Source organism: Nematostella vectensis, chromosome 6, assembly GCF_932526225.1.
Source record: "Nematostella vectensis chromosome 6, jaNemVect1.1, whole genome shotgun sequence".
Classification (NCBI taxonomy): Eukaryota; Metazoa; Cnidaria; class Anthozoa; order Actiniaria; family Edwardsiidae; genus Nematostella; species Nematostella vectensis.
This window is the reverse complement of record NC_064039.1, coordinates 10943159-10960634: the sequence shown is the minus strand read 5'-3', so window position 1 is coordinate 10960634 and position 17476 is coordinate 10943159. Positions and strand designations below refer to the sequence as shown.

At 42.3% G+C, this 17476-nt stretch overlaps 2 protein-coding genes across 2 annotated transcripts; both read right to left on the bottom strand.

The window, feature by feature from the left end:
• Window positions 1-11024: 11024 nt before the first annotated feature.
• Window positions 11025-13337, bottom strand: LOC116611624. Its single transcript, XM_032372014.2, has one exon. The coding sequence runs from the start codon at window positions 12907-12909 to the stop codon at window positions 11215-11217; it is 1695 nt and encodes a 564-aa protein (XP_032227905.1). The 5' UTR covers window positions 12910-13337; the 3' UTR covers window positions 11025-11214.
• Window positions 13338-13655: 318 nt separating this feature from the next.
• LOC5503781 (WAT1-related protein At3g45870) lies at window positions 13656-16923 on the bottom strand. Its single transcript, XM_001624700.3, has 2 exons — window positions 15585-16923; window positions 13656-14943 (listed from the first exon to the last, which is right to left on the bottom strand). Exons 1-2 carry the CDS (start codon window positions 15785-15787, stop codon window positions 14094-14096), a joined length of 1053 nt encoding a protein of 350 aa, XP_001624750.2. The 5' UTR covers window positions 15788-16923; the 3' UTR covers window positions 13656-14093.
• Between the last annotated feature and the right edge of the window lie 553 nt (window positions 16924-17476).

The following is a 17476-nucleotide window of genomic DNA, read 5'->3' as shown; positions in this document are numbered from 1 at the left end:
GGTTTTCCAGGTCTTGTAACATTTCTGAATTCATCCAAGGATTATATTATTTGATGAGTAGTTAGTATGATGACAAAAATTTGTTATTTAGCTGACTTTTGATTCTGTTTTGTTTCAGGCCTCTATCTTCTGTATCGTGTGGAAGTTGCTACAAAAATCTAAAAAGACGCAACTAGTAGACCATCTTAAGTATGATGCATCATGTGGAAATCTTCACATCTTAGCGCAGAAAATCTTTCGCATAGTCTGGAAATCGTCACGAAAATGTTAACGCACCTCGTAGCGATCTTCACTCTGGGTACTAGAGGCTTCGAGCTTTGCGGCGAAAACGTTTTGAGCGAAGCTCAGAGCCTACCCAGGGTAAGCGACGTTTTGATTAATAGGGACTTTAAGATCCGAAGACGGCAACGAGTGCGGCGACGGTTGAAAACAATGGAATTGATTCGGAAAAGGCCGCACGTGAAAATGTATTTTGTCTGATAGATTTCAACCGCTGTCCGCCGAACCACGACGTATAAATTCAAGTTGTACGTTATGGCGAGAACGTGTACGTTTGAATTGTAACTCAGCCTTACTGTTCACTATTGATACAACTGAGTCATCACCTAATTCATGTCTGTTTCTGGACATAAAGTTTTTGCATTTTCATTGAAACTTGATTGGAATTTTTTGCCACGCAATTCTAGCCGTCGCCGTTGTCTCATCTTTAAGTCCCTATTTTCTCATTTTGTTGCAGGATTTCCAGGTCTTGTTACTTTCCCGAATTTATCCAAGGATCCCGCTAAGCATTATTTACCGCGCAGTGAGTATCACGGCAAAGGGGATTTTGTTTAACTGGCTATTGCAGGGGCGGAACCAGAAGTTTAAAAAAGGGGGGGGGGGCGAAGCAAAAGTTTCAAGAATGGGGCGGGGGGGGGGGCAGACTCATTGTTCTTCCGTATATTTCCTTATATTTCTTGGTATTGTTAAGCCAAATGTCTGAAAATAGGGGGGCCCCTCGGCCGCCCCTTAGATCCGCCCCTGTTTTGATTAAATTTCGTTTCAGGCCCATGTGGAAATTATTACAAAAATCTTAGACGCAACTCAAGACTTTGAGGATAGGCAATTCTGCGCAGACCATCTTAGGCATCGTCTGGAAATCGCCAAGATGTAAGACCCGACTCCGCGCAGACCATCTTACGCATCGTGTGGAAATCGTCAGCAAGATGTAAGACGCACGCAACTCCACGCAGACTATCTAACGCATCGTCTGGAAATTGTCATGAAGATGTAAGACGCAATTCCGCGCAGACTATCTTACGCATCATCTAAAAATCTTCATGAAGATGTAAGACGCAAATCCGCGCAGACCATCCTACGCATCGTCTTGAAATCTTCATAAAAATGTAAGACGCAAATCCGCGCAGTCCATCTTACGCTTCGTCTGGAAATCGTGATGAAGATGTGAGACGAAACTCCGCGCAGTCCATCTTACGCTTCGTCTGGAAATCGTCATGAAGATGTAAGACGCAATCCGCTCAGACCATCTTATGCATTGTCAGGAAATCGCACGCAGATGTAAGACGCAACTCCGCGCAGACCATCTTATGCATCGTCTGGAAATCGTCATGAAGATGTAAGACGCGACTCCGCGCAGACCATGTTATGCATCGTCTGGAAATCGTCATCAAGATGTAAGACGCGACTCCGCGCAGACCCTCGCATTGCATCATAAAGATGCCTCCTACAAAGAAGAAACTTTGCGGCTACTGCAAGGTTGATAAAGACCTCACCTCCTCTTTTCAGACTCAGGTCTCTAACATTGTTAAAGAGCTCATTCAAGCAATTGAGCTGCCTGCTACAGCTTCCTCTCTTATTGTCCGCACTCCTAAGACTTCTAATATCTACTTTCTGCCTAAAATCCACAAGGCAAACAACCCTGGTCGTCCTATTGTATCTGCCTGTAACTGTCCTACTGAGCTCATTTCTAGTTATTTTGACCAGCAAATGGCACCCTTCGTTCAATCTCTACCTTCTTACATCAAGGACACTAACAAAGGGCTCTCAACATCTTTAGCAACTTCTCGTTTTCTCCTGCCAGTAAGTTTATTTTCACCATGGGCGTGAAATCTCTGTACACCGTCATTCCCAAGGCGAGGGCCTTGAAGCCCTTGAAAACTTTTTCGATCGTAGGAGTATACTCCATCCAAGCACTGCCACTTTACTAAGGTTAGTTTCTCCTTCTCAGTTGACTTCTACAAGCAAGTCAACGGTGTTGCCATGGGGACTGTTTCTCCTTCTCAGGTGACTTCTACAAGCAAGTCAACGGTGTTGCCATGGGGACTGTTTCTCCTTCTCAGTTGACTTCTACAAGCAAGTCAACGGTGTTGCCATGGGGACTGTTTCTCCTTCTCAGTTGACTTCTACAAGCAAGTCAACGGTGTTGCCATGGGGACTGTTTCTCCTTCTCAGTTGACTTCTACAAGCAAGTCAACGGTGTTGCCATGGGGACTGTTTCTCCTTCTCAGTTGACTTCTACAAGCAAGTCAACGGTGTTGCCATGGGGACTGTTTCTCCTTCTCAGTTGACTTCTACAAGCAAGTCAACGGTGTTGCCATGGGGACTGTTTCTCCTTCTCAGTTGACTTCTACAAGCAAGTCAACGGTGTTGCCATGGGGACTGTTTCTCCTTCTCAGTTGACTTCTACAAGCAAGTCAACGGTGTTGCCATGGGGACTGTTTCTCCTTCTCAGTTGACTTCTACAAGCAAGTCAACGGTGTTGCCATGGGGACTGTTTCTCCTTCTCAGTTGACTTCTACAAGCAAGTCAACGGTGTTGCCATGGGGACTGTTTCTCCTTCTCAGGTGACTTCTACAAGCAAGTCAACGGTGTTGCCATGGGGACTGTTTCTCCTTCTCAGTTGACTTCTACAAGCAAGTCAACGGTGTTGCCATGGGGACTGTTTCTCCTTCTCAGTTGACTTCTACAAGCAAGTCAACGGTGTTGCCATGGGGACTGTTTCTCCTTCTCAGTTGACTTCTACAAGCAAGTCAACGGTGTTGCCATGGGGACTGTTTCTCCTTCTCAGGTGACTTCTACAAGCAAGTCAACGGTGTTGCCATGGGGACTAAGATGGGACCTACGCCAACCTCTTCGTCGGTTATGTCGAGGAACAGATCTTTGAGAAATATGACGGCCCCGTATCACTCTTCTATCGCCGTTATATTGACGATTGCATTGGTGCAGCATCTTGCTCCGAGACCCGAACTCTTACGTCAAAATCTTTCACCCTGCATTGGATTTCACTTGAGAAATATCTGAGACCTGGGTCACCATTCTGGATATTTCACTTTCCATCAAGGATGATCACCTAGCCACTTCAGTGTACTACAAGCCCACTGACTCTCACAGTTATCTTCTGTTTTTCTTCCTCATCCTCAACATGTTAAAACTGCTATCTCTTATTCGCTGTTTCTCAGACTTCGCCGACTTTGCAAGGCCGACTTCGGCTTTCACTCTCAATCTGAGAAAATGTATTAATTCTTTAGTGACCGTGGTAATCCTACACATGTTGTCACTAACGCTCTCGATTGCGCTCTTTCCGATGATCGCTCTGTTGCATTGCAACCCTCCAACCTAAAAATTCGGTTAGAATCCCCTTTCCTCTCGCATTTCATTCCTCCAACCTAGCCATTAAGCACTTAGTCTCTAGGAACTTAATATTCTACAAGATGACCCTGAAACGGCCGCTATCTCTCCTCAGCCGCCGCTTTTCTCTTTCCGCCGTGACAAGAATCTGCGTACCTCTCTTGTCAGAAGCACCTTGACTCCCAATGATCTAGAGCCCGGTACTTTTAAGTGCTCTAGGAAGAGATGTACCACTTGTAATTGCAACATTCCTACCACCCGCATTATCGGACCTAATAGAGAGTCGTACTCTGTCACATGCACCACTAGCAATCTCATTTATTGTATTTCTTGTAAGCTTTGCGGTATGGTTTACATCGCGGAAACCGGTCGAATGCTCTGCACGCGTTTTTGTGAACATCGCAATAATGTAATCTACCGCCGTAGACTCAAACCAGTTTCTAGGCATTTGAACTTCCCAGGACTCTGTCCACCACTTGTCTATTTGTAAAGTTTTTTTACACAACGGTTCCAATGACTCTCGCATCTAGAAAGAGAATAGAATTATTTTCTCTCTTGGCTGTAGAGCCACCCTAGGTATAAACGAAAAACTGTCCTTTCCATAGATAATTACGATTTCTTTAGCGCGCCCCGCTTTAATTTCCTATTGTTGCAATTGTTCCTTTGTCGCACCGCGCGCACTACACTGGCTTACCGCCTATTTTTCGCACAGTACGCACGCACCGTCTGGAAATAGTCATCAAGATGTAAGACGCGACTCTGCGCAGACCATCTGATGCATCGTCTGGAAATCGGGAAAATGTAATGTGCAGCTCCGGGCAGACCATCTCAGGGGTCAATTGGAAATCAAAACAAAAATGTAAGACACAGCTCCGCGCAAACCATCTTGTGCATCGTCTAGAAATCGTCATGAAGATGTAAGACGCAATTCAGCGCACACCATCTTAGGCATCGTCTGGAAATCGTCATGAAGAGTAAGACACAATTCTGCGCAGACCATCTCACGCATCTTTTAGAAATCGTCCTGAAAATGTAATATTTGGAAATCATCACGAAATGTTAGAAAACCCTGGGCTGACCATATTACACATCCTCTCTTAATCGTCACAAAATTGTAAGACGCAATTCTGGGCACTCCATCTAACGCATCGTCTGGAAATCATCACGAAAATTTAAGCCGCGACTCTGGCGAACCCAATTAAGGCATCATCTTAAAATCATCAAGAGAAAGGCAATTCTGGGCAGACCATCTTACGCATCGTGTAATTATTGTCACGAATACGATAGACGGGCAGACCCGCATCAGGATGTAATACAATGCATAGAGCACACATCAATTATCAACTAGTGTTCATTTCACTCAGCTCCAGTGAACGCGAATCATTGTTAGCTGTAATAGTAAGCGATGCTGTACTTTATAGAAAGTACCATTTTGCGCAGCTTCATGGAGTATTATTCTTGAGGGTTGTACATTTAGTTTCATGTATTCTTTGGTGATCTATAATGGAATTGTGGCATGTCACATCACCTCGACTGAAGTCCTTGTTTCCTCCGGCTTGCGCTTTAGAAAACCTTTTTTATTGCACTGGTCGCTCTATCTGGCATCTTGGACTTGCTCTGTCAACTTACATGCCATCAATCTGTACCTCGTTAATCTTGTCTTTCTGTAAAAACTAGTTCTCTTATTATTCCTTGTGATCACCTAATTTCCGGTACAAGGTTTATGACTCCATGCATGTGGTAGGAAAGGGCTATAGTGTCCTAGATCGTCAATATATTGTCTTTCTGTAAATGCCTTCAGCAATAAATTTGTGGTACGCTACCAAGCTAAGGCACCAACCTTTTCCATTCATCTTTCTTCTCTTTGTGCTTCTCGTCAAGTATCAAGTAGGTAGTATTAGTGACGATATTGTTTGCCCTAAGTTTCAGAAATCCTGTTCTTTGAACCGCCTTGATGTCATCGGAAGTGCATCATCGACGTTGAGGTCGGAAAAGCTCTTCTTGTTTTATCTACGGGCATCAAGAACACCATATTGTACTCACAGAAACGTCTGTCAGATTTGAGGTTCCAGGAGCACTGTGTTCTACTAACCTTACTTGTCTTGTGATGTCAAAACCACGTCCTAATATTTGTGTTCTTAGTTTTTGGGTTTCAGTAACGCCCCATTCTGATTTCTCTTGGTGTTCTCAGGAATGTCATGTCCTACAAACCTTTATTCATCTTGGGATCCCAGGAATGCCATTTTCTACTAACCTTAATTTGTCTCAGGGTTTCAGGAACACCCTCTTCTACTAATCTTGATTTGTCTTGTGGTTTCAGGAATAATTTGTTCTACTAATCTTGATTAATTTTGGGATTCCAGGAATGTCATTTTCTACTGACATTAATTTGTCTTGGGGTGTCAGGAATATACTGTTCTAAAACCTTAATTTATTTCGGTATTTAGGTACAGCCTCTTCTAACTAACCTTGATTTGTCTTTGGGGTTTCAGGGACACTCTTGTTCCACTACTTTGATTTATTTGGGGGTTTCAGGAACATTCTGTGCTACTAACCTTGATTCGTCTTGGATTTTTGGAACACGTTGTTTCACTAACCTTCGTTTATCTTTAAGGTTTTAGGAATGCCAGTTTTTATTAACCTTTATCTGTCTTTGGTTTTTAGGAACACATTGCCCTACTAACTTTAATTTGTATTGGGGTTTCAGGAATACACTTTTTTAAAACTTTAATTTATTTCGGTATTTAGGTACAGCCTCTGCTACTAGCCTTGATTTGTCTTTGGGGTTTTAGGGCCACCCTGGTTCCACTTACTTTGATTTATTTAGGAGTTTTAGAAACATCCTGTTCTACTAACTTTGATTTATCTTGGGGATTCAGGAATGTCCTGTTCTACTAACTTTGATTTATCTTGAGGATTCAGGAATTTCCTGTTCTACTAAGCTTTGATTTTTCTTGGGGTTTCAGGAATGTCCTGTTCTACTAATCTTGAATAATTTTGGGGTTTCAGGACCTTCCTGTTCTACTAACTTTGATTTATCTTGGGGTTTCAGGAATGTCCTGTTCTACTAAGCTTTGATTTTTCTTGGGGTTTCAGGAATGTCCTGTTCTACTAATCTTGAATAATTTTGGGGTTTCAGGACCTTCCTGTTCTACTAATCTTGAATAAATTTGGGGTTTCAGGACCACCCTGTTCTACTAACTTTGATTTATCTTGGGGTTTCAGGAATGTCCTGTTCTACTAATCTTGAATAATTTTGGGGTTTCAGGAATGTCCTGTTCTACTAATCTTGAATAATTTTGGGGTTCCAAAAATGTCATTTTCTACTAACTTTGATTTATCTTGGGGTTTCAGGAATGTCCTGTTCTACTTATCTTGAACAATTTGGGGGCTCAAGGAATGTCATTTTCTACTAACTTTAATTTGTCTTGTGGTTTCAGGATTACACTATTCTACTAACCATGATTTGTCTTTGTATTGCCGTAGCACCCTAATCTAATCACATTGATTTATCTTGGGGTTTCAGGAATGTCCTGTTCTACCAATCCTGAATAAATTTGGGGTTTCGGGACCACCCTGTTCTACTAACTTTGATTTTTCTTGGGGTTTCAGGAATGTCCTGTTCTACTAATCTTGAATAATTTTGGGGTTTCAGGACCTTCCTGTTCTACTAACTTTGATTTATCTTGGGGTTTCAGGAATGTCATGTTCTACTAAGCTTTGATTTTTCTTGGGGTTTTAGGAATGCCCTGTTCTACTAATCTTGAACAATTTTGGGGTTTCAGGACCACCCTGTTCTACTAATCTTGAATAAATTTGGGGTTTCAGGACCACCCTGTTCTACTAACTTTGATTTATCTTGGGGTTTCAGGAATGTCCTGTTCTACTAATCTTGAAAATTTTGGGGTTTCAGGAATGTCATGTTCTACTAAGCTTTGATTTTTCTTGGGGTTTCAGGAATGTCCTGTTCTACTAATCTTGAATAATAATCTAAGCACATTGATTTATCTGGGGGATTCAGGAATGTCCTGTTCTACTAAGCTTTGATTTTTCTTGGGGTTTCAGGAATGTCCTGTTCTACTAATCTTGAATAATTTTGGGGTTTCAGGACCTTCCTGTTCTACTTACTTTGATCTATCTTGGGCTTTCAGGGATGTCCTAACTTTGATTTATCTTGGGGTTTCAGAAATGTCCTGTTCTACTAATCTTGAATAATTTTGGGGTTTCAGGAATGTCCTGTTCTACTAATCTTGAATAATTTTGGGGTTCCAAAAATGTCATTTTCTACTAACTTTGATTTATCTTGGGGTTTCAGGAATGTCCTGTTCTACTTATCTTGAACAATTTTGGGGCTCAAGGAATGTCATTTTCTACTAACTTTGATGTGTCTTGTGGTTTCAGGATTACACTTCTACTAACCATGATTTGTCTTTGTATTGCCGTAGCACCCTAATCTAATCACATTGATTTATCTTGGGGTTTCAGGAATGTCCTATTCTACTAAGTGCCCTTAATCATATGCAAAACACCACTTGTACGAGTGGTGACCCATTGTAGCACCACTTGTACCAATGGTGCCAGTGGATAGCCCAGTGGCTTCAATGAAGAATGCCTGTGTGTATTTTCTAAGTGCCCTTAATTATATGCAAAACACCACTGGGTAACAAGGCCCCACCACTTGTACCACTGGTATTTTGTTGGTGTATTGGACAACCCTCTGGGATTCCATTATTACACTTTCTACTAAACTTGATTTGCCTTGAAATTTCATTAGCACGCATTCTAATGACTTTGATTTATCTGTAGGGTTTCAGGAACACTGGCCCTGTTCTATCAGTGTCTCGGGGGTTTAAAAACACGAACTTGATTTGTCTTTGTATTTCAGTGCCTTGCGTGTCAGGGCGTGTCCTGTTCTACTTCAATTTGTCTTTATGCATTTTGGTTTTCTAATAGCGGGTGGGGTTTGACTCCCCTCACTGTGTACTAACCTAGAGCGCACAGTTTGTTTTCGAATATCTGTCATCTAGGTAGCTAGTGAAGCACTTAAAAACACTTAGTCCCCCCCTATTCATTATTGAAATTTCCTCGTTTGGCGATTGATTGATTTGACTTTGTTATCATACTATTATTTCATTTGGCTTAACTTTGTACCAGACTCGAACTGGACTAAATTGCGAGGTTTTTACCCTGGTTGGATATTTTCAAATTGTTTAATTTTATTACAGTCAATTTTAGACATAAATATTTTGGCACCAATTTTATCTCTGTAGCACCGTAACTTATCCAACCCGGCGGCTTTTTTCCTTGCAACAAAACAACCCAAAACCTCAGTGGTGTAATAGAGCATGCGCGACCGCGTGGTCGTGAGGACTGGGTGCGATTCCCAGCTGAGATGTTGTTTGTGGCGCATAAAACCGCTCAATTATTTTGTAAGGCATTATGACACCAAATATTAGGGTTCAAATCAGGCTGGTTGCAGTCAGCCAGAAGCCTAAGGGATTTAAAGGCAACTGGTTCTCGATTTTATTTGGTAATTCTTTTGTTATTCATGAGATTTGAATCTCTGAAAGAGGTATTTATGGCATTCTGCGGCGAAGATCCAAGAGTTTTGAAGTTTGATATTCTGTACGTGAAACAATTGTTGAAAAAGCGTGAAGTAAACCGTATTCAACAATGCGTAAAATTTTATTTTATTGCCAAATTTTAAATTTAAATTGTAGTTTAGAGTGTCGTATTAATAAGCATTGCTTTTTTGCATTCGTCTTGATGGCTGGTCTGTGGGAAACTGAATAACAAAATTAAGGAGTGTTCCTGGTAAATGTAGTGCTTATTATTTCTGCGTTTTCGAGTAATCTCGGGTATTTTATAGCAGAATTCGGTGCAAAGAAGCTGTCTCTTTGGAAAGTGACGTCGCGGACGTGTTTGACCATCCCATGACCATACCCGCGGGCTGGTGAGGCCTAGCGCCGATTTAAAACAGAGCCTTCAATAGGCGACTTGCGCTAAGAGATCACGTGATCTTTCTAGGTTACAAACTAAAAAAAAAATCAAACAAAAAAATAAAAAATGACTGCGCCCACCACACCAGAGAACGACCAAAAAATAAAACCCTTACAACCAAATTCGTTGTTGCGCGACATCGGCAAATCCAAAATCTTTGTCTCGTTTGGGGAATAGCGCGTAGTCAGACACAAGCTTTGGGGGCTGTTTGTCTGGTTTTGATTGTTTGGTTTGATTGACTACGCGCTATTTCCAAACGAAGAAAGGAATGTTCGATTCTGGGGGGTCGGGCAACAACGAATTTGGCTATAAATGAAACTAAACCCTTTCTGAAAAATGAATTGCTTTTTGTTGCTGTTATTTTGCTGCTAAAAGCCTGAGCGCGCGCTAATTTGGCATCCAAACAGTCACGCGATCTCTCGGCGCAACTCCCATATTTCTTTCGTTTCTATTGCGTTTTTTGGCTAAATTATACTGCTTGTAGCTGAGAAATGACGCCCTGAGTCCTCCTCTCTTGGTTGGTAGGCAGCAAAACAAACAGAAGCCGAACAGACAGCGCAACACGGACTTACTACGATAGATTGAAATGCGCAAACGTCTTACTAGTATCCGATTAGAGTGGTTTTCAAAAACCTGTCAAATACTATTTAGTACTAATACACTGTAATGTCATTGTTCTCTTTTGTTCTGGCTTGACTATTATTACACTTACATTTTGTTGCACGGGATTTTGAAAACCACTCTCCCAGGTTATCTTAAAGCCGCATTATCACCAGTTTATTTCCGGAGGTCCGACGAAAACCTCAACCGTTAAAAGACAAAAGAATATATTAAAATCCGAGATATTAAACAGGCCATCCGCTCTAAATTATCAATCACATCCTCAAAAAAACTGCCAATAAACACACTGCTTTTAATATTTTGAAATATTTTTCGCGTTTCCCATTAAACATCATCGGAGATTGTTACGTAATCGACCGGAAGTAAACTGTGACAATGCGGCTTTAAGAAAGGATGGATTTCCGTTTGAAAAACGGAAGAAGGGAGACCAAGAATGAGGCGGGAAAATTCTGCTAATGTTTTTAAAAGCTTGCGGAGGAGGCTAAAGGAATTATAGCAACAAAAAAAGCACATGTTCTATCAGTTCAGTTCAAAGAGGGAGCGAGATGTGTAGTCGAGGTAAAATGTATGTTTTTTTTTTTAGGGTAAAGTGAGGTAAAATCCATCTTTGCTTTGAAGAGCGCGCATTTTTAACCGAAATTGGATTACTGCTCGTGCAGTAATCCTGCGGAGCGCGTTATCCAAGATGGTGGCCGTGGGGTTTTCGTGCCGAAAAAACTATCAAAGCCAACAAGTAGGCTAGATAATGTTCAAAGCGATACTCGTAATAAGAATAATGAAAATATACCGTTTTTTTATTTAGGACCAATAGTTTCTTTTCAAATAATACGCCTATAGCTTGAAAAGTTCAAACGATCTTAAGGACTTATTAGTCTTATTGGAAGCTACAGTTTCCTAGCAGCACACCCTTACAAAAAAAGGGAAATAGGGGGCCGTCTTGGGGAAGAAAAGCTTCGGTAAATCCTTTCAAGTTCTCCCGGCCTTGCCTTTCGCCGCAGATCCTAACTTCCTTGATGACAAAAAGGGAGTCACACTGCGAGAAATAGTCGAGAACTTCCTACTGCGGCCACTAGGAGTAGCCGACGACATATGGAGTGACTTGACTGTGCTACCCGAAGAGCTTCGGCCGTCTGTCGCCGGACCTTCGATTTCGCTTTCGGGAGTCGGACAGGAAGGCGGGAAATGTTCGGTAGGCACAAATTTGTAGCCGAGGCGATACGAGGATTCCGGGCAGTGTTGTTCTGCGTATAACGCCATCATCTTGTGAATACAAGCGACTGAAGGAGACGTATTTACACTGAAATGGGAATACCAGCTAAAATTATCGTCCATGCAATCATTACAATCTAATTTATCCTTGGTTCGACGTGTCCGCGTGTGTTCGGGGGATTGAGTGTAAAGACTGACCCGGACATCGGACAGACCATTTGATTTAATACTGGACCTCCTGTTGGCTTCCCTGTGCGACTCTAGGGTTCTATTAGGTGCGGTTTTGGCCCGGTAGTGTCGCGACCACGGTAGTCTAGCAAGTGGCGAATCGCGGTTGGTATCGCACTGTTGTGAGAATGCCGAGGTTAGAAATGTTCTTCCTGGGAACTCGTGCCTGGTGCTGTGTATACGCGCCGCAGTTCGAGGCCTGCTAATCCTCGAGGACCGAGGTATCGGCGTGTCGCCTTCGGGCCCAATTATCAGGGTGTCAATTGAGCTCAGCACGTCACCACCGGGGGACACAGATACTGAGAGATGCTGAGGTGAAGGAGAAGCTATCTCGGCTAATTCTAAAGGCTTGTTCTCTAATTCTTTTGTTACACACTCTTTGACATGGAGTTCATCTCTGACTATATGAACACCATTTATATTTTCGTTTTCTGGATTTTTATCTGCTTCTTGATTTTCCACCTTTATGATACTTGGGGGCGAAGCCTTTCTTTTCAATAATCGATTTTGTTTTTCTTCTTTTGTTTTCCGTAATCTTTCGATCTTCGCACTCCTGTGTTTAGGACTGCTTTTTGCCCGTGAAGAACCCTTGCTGTGAATAGAGTCTGTCCCCGCACTCCTCACCTCTCCATGCTTAACCACCCTCTCTCCACTCGCGAAGTCCAAGAAAGGATTGACTTGGATATTCATGGAGGCATTGCCTTCATCTCGTAGTATTTGAGCGCATTCTTCCCTTCCTAACTTGACCGCCTCTAGGTATGGGGTTCTGTCTTCAGCATTCCTTACGTCTACACTAATCTGAAACCTGTTGAGGCTCTCTAAAAGAACGCGAACGATCTCGAGGTTTCCCACTTTAACGGCGTGCAACAGAGGAGTGTTCCCGTCTAAATCTTGCTTATTAAAATCCAGATTATGTACTGAGGTGTTTATAAGAAGCCGCACGAGGTCTAGTTTTTGCGTGAGGCAGGTATATGCGAGTGCGTGTCTGCCCTCGGGGTCAGTAGAATTTACGTCTGCTCCATACTGCAATAACAACTTGACCAAGCTAGTTCTTGTGCGATGCTTTTCATCTCCCAACCTTAAAGCTCTGAGCAATGGAGTCAATCCTTCCTTGTCTTGAAATTCAGCCGAGGTTCCTGTCTCTAGAAGTTGCCTTGTCTGATAAATGCGCGATGAAGTGATCGCTTCTATCAGACGGTGCTCCGACCAAGTCAGAGTCTTCATCGTAGGTTAAGTTTCTTGCACAGTAAGGTTTGGATCTATAGAGTCTTCAATAGAGCAGCGCTGAACAGTAATTACGAAGGCCTTGGTGTTATTGTCAACCAATTGATGTGAATTGCGGCACAACTCTTTTTATTGTTGTTAAAGCATTGCTATGCTTATAACCATGGCAGCCAAAAAGCCAAAGCCGTTGAACAATAGCAATCAATTAAAGTCAACAAAAGCTAATACGCCTTTCATCACACGCCTGAGTGATAGCAATAAAAACAAATAGACTGGATTTTAGTGACGTCTCGAGGTGGCAAGTCCATTAAAAACACAATTGATGTGTAGTCGTCGTATGCAACGGTATTCACAAGCATCTGGATTGAGTAAATTTGGTTTAGTGGGACACCTGGAGTTGTTCAAATGGAATCTTACCCTTGGGCAAGTTCCAAATGATTATAATCTTCATACTCGCCCGCCGAAAATGCGCCGTGACTTTCGTAGTTCACTAGAAACCCGACAGTTCGACTTCGTATGATAACCGGTTCCCCTCTGCCACAACTATGCTTCTGACAAATCAGAAATGTGTCCACTGCAAATTGTTTTTAGAGAGATAGAGTTTGCTCTAAAATTCAATTCATCTACATTCATCTACAGAAGGAAAATTCCTCTATTTCTGTTAAAATCTGCTGTCAAAGAGAGCTGCTACGCAAATATAAGGCAAATACGCATAGCAAAGAATTAAAAATATATCAACAAAGTAATTTTAGGAAAAAGGCTTTTTCAAACAAAAAGTACATAACTTTTAAAAGTTTTGAAACATCTGAGGGAAAAAGGAAGATTGTCTCACTAATGATGATAATAGTGGCGGTAAAAGAGGGGTTGGTGGTGATAACACCACCAACGACGACGATGATGACTATGGCGATGGTGATGATGACTATAACGATGATGGTGATGATGACTATGACGATGATGGTGATGATGACTATGACGATGATGGTGATGATGACTATGACGATGATTGTGGTGATGACTATGACGATGATGACTATGCGACGATGATGCCCATGACTATGACGATGATGATAACTATGACGAAGATGACGATGACTATGACGATGATGGTGATAATGACTATGATTATGATGACGGAGAGGTGACGCGGTGACGGTGGAACACTAGGCCGGGAATTCAATCAATCAATCACAGTTCAAATGCTTGCGCGCCACGGACTCTGGAATAAATCCATCTTCCTGCGAAACCCTCACATATCCATACGAGTCATCTAAATTTTCATCGCGTTCCTTCTCCTCCGAGTAATTCGACCACACGACTCCTAGCAGCCCTAGGATTATCAGTACACCCCCAGCGTACTGGAGGGAGTTCATAACCTCATCCAAGACAAGGTAAGACAATACGGCGCAGAAAAGAACTTGTAGCGGCCACGTGGCAGTGACAAGCGACGAAGAAATCTGCATGTTACACCAGGTGATCAACAAGTAACACAGCGCGGACGCTATGAAAATGGCGTAGACGATCGGGTAGACCTCCTCTCTAGGGATATGGTGGAATTTCTCCGGTTTATTGACGTAATAAAGGGATGCTAGCGCCATGAACATGGCTCCAAACATGTAGCTCCAAGCCGTGACAGTGACAGGCTTGGATCTCCAAGTCGAGTCCTCGACATTGAATATGAATCTCTTCTGAATGAGTACGTACACGGACATGCAGAGAGTATTTCCCAGCAGGAAGACATAGCCGAGAGCCTCAGAGCTGTCGCCATTGTTAGAGAGTCCGCCCTTGATGCTCATAGTGAACGCGCCAACAGCGGCGAGGAGAATGCCGAGGATCTTGGCCCAGCCGTGGAGTTTGGTGACCGGAGGGAAGGGTTCTATACGAGTAATTATAGCAATCAGTGCCGTCCACACAGGGATAGCGGGCTGGAAGATGGATGCGATGTTTGCATTTGTGTAATACACGCCGAGCAAGTATAGGAGCTGGTTACCGAACATGCCAGCCAAGCCCAGCACAAGAAACAAAGGCAAATCCCTAGAACAAACAATCGAGAAAGTGTATTACTGCAAAAAGAGAATTAGTCGCGCGCGTAGACGGTAACTCTAGACATTTCGGCGCGCTTTTTTCTCTCCGCATACATGACTAACGGCTCTCACAGTGTCGGTTTTTAATCATTGGTCTTTTCAATTCAATAACGATCTAGCAAGAAAAAATCTGGCTTTCACTTTATCTATCTAGTGGGTAATAGATCAGAAAAATTACATACAATTAAATAAATGAGACCTGACACCGATAGGTGATTGTGTGACAAGAGGTCAGTCATGCGTTCCCGGTACCTGCCGTCACCCCCATAAAGCGAGTAATGGTCCACTTCCCTCGCCTCCCTACCTCTGCAAACTAGTCTTCAATACATCCCACACCCTTCTTTAGTCACCCTCAGCTATCGCGTTAAATCGGTGCAGAGAAATGTATGATTCCCAAAGCAAAATCCAATTTAGATCGCTTTGTAAATTTCTGATTAAAAGTCTTAGATTGTAATTTTAAATGAATACCTACCCGGGTATTATCTACGAATTATACATTAGACATGTAGATCAGAAATCAAGTAGCATTATTCACCACCAAAATAGAAGAACCATAGGTTTATCTATAAGCGTCCACGTACGATGTCTTACCTAACAGTCGGAATCTGGAGTCTCTTTTCAGATATGACCGCGGCCAGAAGAAGTACTGGAAATGCTCCGGCATCCCTTATCAGGCTGAACACTAGAGGGTCTGCCTTCTGGTCCTTGGCGAATTTAGATACAACCACGCCATAAGCCCCAAATCCGAACTGGATAACCACAAGCGCCAACCATACTACACACTTAGACGCCATCTTGGACACTTCAGCTTGCCCTACTTCTGGTTGGGGATTGCGTGATGGCGCGTGACCTGACGTCCGCCCGGGTATCCCCAAATAATGCAGTCGTCACCCTCGGGACTTAAAACTGCAGGGGTAGTTTATAAAATATCATTTTAGCTCTTTAGTGTTAGATTGCGAGACTGAGATCGCGTAACTGCCGTGTAATTGTTATTCAACATTATACCGGTGTTTATTGTCATTCTGCGGTAGGTGAAACTCTTTTGAAGATTCCTAGTAGAGTTTATGCTATAAATTGTTGTAATTTGAAATAATTCAAGCAGGATGGAGTAAAAATCTTTCTCTCTATTCACGTTGTTATTCAAAGCGCTATTGGCAGCTGTTGTCAGTTCGGAGGGTGAATGACAACTGAAGGTGACAAACGCCTGGCACTAACCTTTTTATAGCGCGGTTTTTTGTTTAATACAGTGAAAGTTGGCAAACGGGACTGTCTATATGGCGACCACGCCCGCTTAATAGAGGCGACGCTAATCAAGGGTCAAAGTTTACAATAGGAAAGAGAACATTTTGGATTTCAGTAAGTGACCGTTGAATAATAGAGGGTGACCGCTTAATAGAGATCCGACTGAAGGACCCTAAAACGAGGGAATCCTTCGCTACTACAGACTGCAATTTTCGAGCCTGGAATTTCAAAATTTTTCTCCCCAGACCCCCTACAAAATAAATAAACGAATGTTAATAACTTGCGTTTCGCTGGCATTGGAAACCATTATCCCCTAAAGTGTGGCTGCCACTTATTTTTATTTTTTGCAGTTTTGGTTTTATTAACTTCAATAACTGAATTTGCGAATGTCGAAGTCCTTCGCCCTACTAACTTTTTTGACTGGTTTTATAAAAATATATGTAAATAAGATTTCAGTTGGAAGTAGCTAATGATGCTATTTTCCATTTAGATTTTAACAATAATGGGCATTTTATATATTTGGAAAGGGCAAAATTTTTAAGGGAGAGTTTGCCCCCAGACCCCTATACAATAGTATTTACACCCCTGAAAAATGGGTTAGAAAAAACACCTCCAGGCCTGGTGGACCACCATTATTGTTAATCTAAATGAAAAATAGCATCATTAGCTCCTTCCCAACTGAAATCTTATTAAGCAGCCCCTCCCCCCCCCCCCGAATAAAGATGACCTTACCCTAAGGTCTAAAGGAAAAAAGAACACACGGGGTATAAGAAGAATCTCGCTAGATTCAACCTTTGTCGCTTGTGATGTCTGTTTGTTGTTGTTTCCCCATGTCTTTTCTTGTAAAAGAAAAAGCTAGAGATTATGAATTTACAGGCTAAAAATTGGCATTTTAAGCACCCTTCTTATAAAAATCTCATCAGCCTATTGGGGGAAAAAAGGTTCCTACTATTTGAAATATCACTTAAATGATGATTTGTCAAGGTCGCCTGATTTATGAGAACCTATTCAGCCTGATCTTGAAAATCCTAGCTTTATACGCGGGTGTTTACTACAACCCTACTCGGCGTCAAAATCTCGTGAATTATATTTCATACTCGTTAATAGACTTAAAGCACTAGGTGGGTGCTTTTAGCCATGTGTTTCCCCCATTGAAGTTAAAGTAGATGCTTAGGATGATGCCTCAAGCTCTTTTTGTAAAACCAGTGACAAAGGTAAGAAAAAGACTGGGAATTGAAGTC

Coding starts and splice junctions, on each gene's coding strand:
- LOC116611624 (XM_032372014.2), bottom strand. CDS start 12,909: ATGAAGACTCTGACTTGGTCGGAGCACCGTCTGATAGAAGCGATCACT.
- LOC5503781 (XM_001624700.3), bottom strand. CDS start 15,787: ATGGCGTCTAAGTGTGTAGTATGGTTGGCGCTTGTGGTTATCCAGTTC. Junction 14,944..15,584: donor CTCCAGATTCCGACTGTTAG/GTAAGACATCGT, acceptor TGTTTGTTCTAG/GGATTTGCCTTTGTTTCTTG.